The sequence below is a fragment of the Rana temporaria genome, chromosome 10 (genome assembly GCF_905171775.1).
Source record: "Rana temporaria chromosome 10, aRanTem1.1, whole genome shotgun sequence".
NCBI classification, from domain to species: domain Eukaryota; kingdom Metazoa; phylum Chordata; class Amphibia; order Anura; family Ranidae; genus Rana; species Rana temporaria.
In genome coordinates this window covers 50,518,227-50,523,613 of record NC_053498.1, presented here as the reverse complement: position 1 = coordinate 50,523,613, position 5,387 = coordinate 50,518,227, and the positions used below count along the sequence as shown (strand labels likewise).

Here is a 5,387-nt window from a genome sequence, read left to right as displayed (position 1 = left end):
GCCTCCGGCGCAAGGCGGGACAATTTAAATGGGCGTGTGCCATTTAAATTAGGCGCGCTCCCGCGCCGGACCTACCGCGCATGCTCCGTTTCCGAACTCCCGTCGTGCATTGCGCGCCGTGACATCATTTTTTCGAACGTAGCGTAATTCCGTATTACTGGACGGCTTACGCAAACGACGTTATTTTTAAAATTTCAACTCGGGAACGACGGCCATACTTTTAGACAGCAATACGCTTGCTGACTAAAGTTAGGGCACCAAAAAAAAACGACTAACTTTGCGACGTGAAACTAGACTAGCGGCGACGTAGCGAACGCGAAAAACCGTCGTCGATCGCCGTAACTCCTAATTTGCATACCCGATGCTGGTTTACGACGCAAACTCCCCCCAGCGGCGGCCGCGGTATTGCATCTTAAGATCCGACAGTGTAAAACAATAACAGCTGTCGGATCTTATGGCTATCTATAGCATAGATAGAACAACAGATACAACGGCGAATCAGCAGATACGCCGTCGTATCTACTCTGTGAATCTGGCCCTTAGAGTTTGAAGTTCGGAATAAAATACTATTGTGTGTGGGAAATGAATACATAATAATTTAGCAGATAATGTGATGATGTATATAAATATAAAAATAATAATAATATTAGACCAAAAATAGTTTTATATTCACAAAAAAAAAAATATTTTCATAGAAATTACAAACACACATGCTGGGTAGGTGTAACTTGGCAGCATAAGAAAACGTTTCTACCAAAATCAAGGAACAGTAAAAAGATCGATTCTGCATAATAATTTGCGATGAGATGGTCAGAGGAAGGTCTAGCCTTCATTTTTCAAAACGTCTTTGTTGGTTATATGTTCATCGTAGCTCCCAGGCATTGGAGCAATGTGTCTGGAAATATCTTCAAGTAAACAAAATATACTCGGTCCAATGCCTAATTGTGTTGTTGGCTTGCCCGGGCCAAAATTATTTCAAAACTCTCAGTTTGCTGCCTGCTCAACTGATGGGTAAGCCGGGTAAGCCTTTTGACCTTTCGTTGTAGTTTTCGGTTGTCACACCTTAATTCTATAAGCTCCCTCAGAATGATCTCCTGCACAGTTGGGAAAGGCGGTACAGCAGTAGGTGGCATCAGGGCATGGGGTGGCTGAATGAATGAACCTTGTCCTCTGTGCTCCTCCTCTGGGCCGGGGGAGAAATCAGGAGTCTGGGGAATGATAGGGGTAATCTCTGGCTGAATCTCCAGCCTCTCCAAAAGAAGAACAGGAGAGTGCGGGCTGCACTGTACTCTCCTCTCAGGGTGGTATTGCTGATCTGAAATAGATAAGATAGGCAAAGTTTGATGAATGATGAAAGCGTTCATAGTAATGAATTTATTCAGATTAGACTTTTATGTAGTAGTAATAATGAATAATGGAGCAAATGAAAGATTGAGTTGGGGAGGGGGGATAAGTTGTATTAATGATTGAGAGAAAACCAAAAATCAATTTAAACTTATTTAGGTAAATCTACACATTGCATTTATATCCTAAAGTTAAAAAAAATTAAAAGCTTATTTAATAAAATAACCTTTATAGAAGTAAATAAATACAATATAAAAATTGCAGAAACAGAAAATGCCTTAAACAGAAATTCTTTTTTCTTTATTAGATAACATATTTATCAGCATATGACACGCACATTTAACTCCTGAAAAGCTTTCTGCTAAAGACGGAAGAAAGAGTGAAGATAATGTTGAAGATAAAGTTCTTAAAGGGTCCCAGTAAGTTGCAGGTAAAAAGGGCATATGTATTCTAAATTTATTATCGTAGTACTTTTGATATCCTACTGCAAAAACCTTTGTAGCGCTTTTATACCCACTAAAAGATAAAAAAATACCTGTAAAGCAAAGGCATAATGAGCTAGTATGCACAGCATACTAGCTCATTATGAGCTAATAACCTTGTAAGTAATTTAGTGTGCCGTGCTAGGTTTGCAGGGCGAATATCTTCTAAACCATACAGGTTATAGAGATATTATGTATAGATATTATATGCTTAACGGTAGTTTAAAAAAAAAGCGCAAAAGAGCTGTTGAACACCTTTCAATAATGGCTACTAAATTCAAAATCATTAAAAGAACCAAAGGCAGAAAAAAAATTTCAACACGGTGGAGTTCAGCAAAAAATCTTTGTGATAGGAATGAATCTCTGACATCACAGCCACTCTCATTTATTTCCACAGTTTGCGCAGTCCTCCTTGATATATCAATCCCCCTTCAAATCACAGTGTCCCTTTCACAGTCACGTTCTAAAGGTATGAGGTGTCATTCTTGGACGAATTTTTAAATTGAACTTTTAGGTGTATTACATGCAAATGCCTATGTGTAAATAGGGTACATGATGATGATGATAATGGAGTTAGTGCTGTGTCCTGTTTCTTCCCAGATCATGCACTTACCCTGAGGAGGAGCAATGGTCCTGCCAGAAGCCGATGCTGGAGGGTCTTGAATGCAGCTTTCTGTTAAAGACGGAAGAAAGAGTGAAGAGTCAAGGTAATGTTCATGAAAAAGTCAACAGCTGTATTTACAATTTTTGCCTGAGATATGTCGTATAACTACAATATTTTCTACTATGAAATCAAATATTCAACCAAAAATGGACTGAGGAAATGTAAAATATAATCAGAAGTTGCTGATGTGTTAAAACAGATGTTACATTTCTGGCAATTTTTAAGATTAACAAAATATATGTAAAATATGCTATCAAGTATCTACATATCATTTACTACAACCCCCATATACATAGTACCAGGGCTAAATTAGCTACTAGCCAGGCCTCAAGGGTTACTAGCCAACAGTTAGTTGCCACACCCAACCCTTAGCTTGCCCCACCCCTAATTCAACCCCTAAACACGCCCTCATGAATTATCTCATTAAATGACACAAAATTGTTTTATGCAGAATAAAATATAAAAAAAAAATATTAACACCAACTTTGTCCAAAACCACCAATGAAGCCTGCCTGTGCCCACCTATGTAGCCTGTGCCCACCAATGCACCCTGTGCCCACCATGCAGCCTACATGTGCTGCAGGTAAAGAGCGATAAACGCTTTCATTTAAATTGATGTTTTCCCGCTACTAAACAGCCCCGCCCCATGGCCAGGAAACTTTAATTTACAGATCGCCCGTCCTGGGATTGGACAGGATAAAAGTCCCGGAGGAGGGGATGTATGTGGCAGCAAGCGGCGGGGAACACGGCAATGTCAAATCAAAGCTGTTATCGATGTGTTCTCCTCTCTCTTTCCCCCCCTGTGATCGATGAGAGAAGGACTCCCTTTCAAACTATGCTGTTGGCGGAGCTCTCACCCCTTTCTCGGCATCCCTCAAAATCTAGTCACAAAATGAGAGCAGGCAAGTTTGAATTTGGAAGGGTGCATACATACTACTACTATACCCACCTTTTGATTTAAAAATCACATTTCTTACATCAGCTTCCTCAGTCCACCTTCACATGACAGTTTCCCCTTCACAATTATGTTCTGATCTGAACCCCCTTCACAGTGGTAAATTTCACCCACCTTCACAGCACATGTGAACAGCTGTGTTCTCTGTCCCACCCTGCAACTTGACCCACCTTCACCTAACAGCCCCCCGCAGCTCTGCCCCCGTCACAATTCAGCATCCACAGCTCTGACCTTGCTACCTTGCTTGGGCACACAGAACCGTAGACACAATAAATACTATAGTGGGTGGAGCAGAAGTTGCTGAAGTTATCCAGCATAATGTTGTTTGTTAGGGCCGCATAGCAACCAATCACCTGCTGGTTAATTTGAAAAAGTTCTCTTCAGCTGCTCTATTGCTGCCCACTATTTTGCATTGCTATTTTTTCGGCTCACTGTGCATAACGAGCCTTCTGCTCTCGACTGTGATAGTGAAAGCTGAGTAGCCAGGGAGACAGAAACGGCACCTAATTGTCTCAACTGTGACGGTTTGCATGGCACAGTGACTTGGTCCAAGTAGTAAATAGCAGTTCATTATATATCCTTTGTGTTGGGTACTCACCACCAGAATGTTGTTGATAGGATGTACTTGGAGTTGGAGCTGATCCTTCCAAGGATGATGTTTCTTGATCTGGAAAACATGAATGTAAAAAAATAAAAATAAAAGTCATACATGTGTAGTCATCATAAACAATAAGATAGCTTTACAAATATATTATAACTGCAATATATATAAATTATAATGATATATTTAATTTTCCTCACCACCAGCTCTGTGATTTTGACCCCTGCTGCTGAATCCAGGGACATCCTCTGCCAGAAGGACATCTCTTAGCTCCGCCTCCCACTCTCGCAACTTGATAGGCTTTCCTCTGTTTTGTCCTAGTCGAAGCCTCTGCATCTTCTTTGTAACCGTTGCCCGACAATCATAGAACCTGCAAATGTACATAAACATTACAATTACATTAATAAAAAAAAAATACTTAGATTAATGTTTTTTGAAAACCACATTTCTTTTCACATTGTGATGGTTATATGTATACTGTTCAGCATGTGGCTGTGACAAATACATTTTTTGGTTACGTTGAACTGTTACTTTTTTGTTATTGACTACAAAACTGTATATTTTTTACACAAGAGTGAAAGAATATTTTAATATTAATTACCTGTGTCTGACGCCATTGGTGGGCCTGTGAAACTTGGAGACCGCATTCACGGAGTCCCGGACTCGTTCCCAGGCTGCTGACTTCTCAGATGCTGGCACGGATTGGCAGAAGAGTGTCACTTTTTCTTTTGATACTGCAGCAACCAATGCAGCATTCTCCTCTTTGGTATATATGGGTCCCCTTGATTTCTGTCTCTTGGTTCGCTTGTTCTGCTGCACATCTGAGTCCGCACTATCTGACATAGGAGGGGCCACATGTCTCCTTTCTTTGCCATGCTCCCGCTCCACTACACCTCCACATTCCCTTCCATGCCTCGGCTTCACTCCACACCTCTCCTCCCCGCCTCCTCTCCCCTCCATGCTTTTCCTCCGCTACCCTCCTCTCTTCCCTTTCACGCCTCTTCTCTCCTCCACGCCTTTCCTCCACTACCCTCCTCTCCTCCCTTTCACGCCTCCTCTCTCCTCCACGCCTTTCCTCCACTACGCTCCTCTCCTCCACTCCACTACTCTCCTCCACGCCACTCCTCTCCTCCCCTCCATGCCTCCTCTTCATTACACACCTCTCCTCCACTCCACTCCTCTCTTCCCCTCCATGCCTCCTCTTCTCTCCATGCCTCCTCTTCCCTCCATGCCTACTCTCCCCTCCATGCCTCTCCTCGACTCTACTCCTCTCCTCTCCTCCACACCTGTCCTCCACTCCACTCCTCTCTTCCCCTCCACGCCTCCTCTTCCCTCCATGCC

The 5,387-nt window shown here is 42.2% G+C and overlaps 1 protein-coding gene across 1 annotated transcript; it reads right to left on the bottom strand.

Moving 5' to 3' along the window:
• Positions 1 to 810: 810 nt before the first annotated feature.
• Positions 811 to 5,006, bottom strand: LOC120915830. Its single transcript, XM_040326636.1, has 5 exons — positions 4,648 to 5,006; positions 4,247 to 4,416; positions 4,044 to 4,112; positions 2,440 to 2,499; positions 811 to 1,315 (listed from the first exon to the last, which is right to left on the bottom strand). Exons 1-5 carry the CDS (start codon positions 5,004 to 5,006, stop codon positions 939 to 941), a joined length of 1,035 nt encoding a protein of 344 aa, XP_040182570.1. The 3' UTR covers positions 811 to 938.
• Between the last annotated feature and the right edge of the window lie 381 nt (positions 5,007 to 5,387).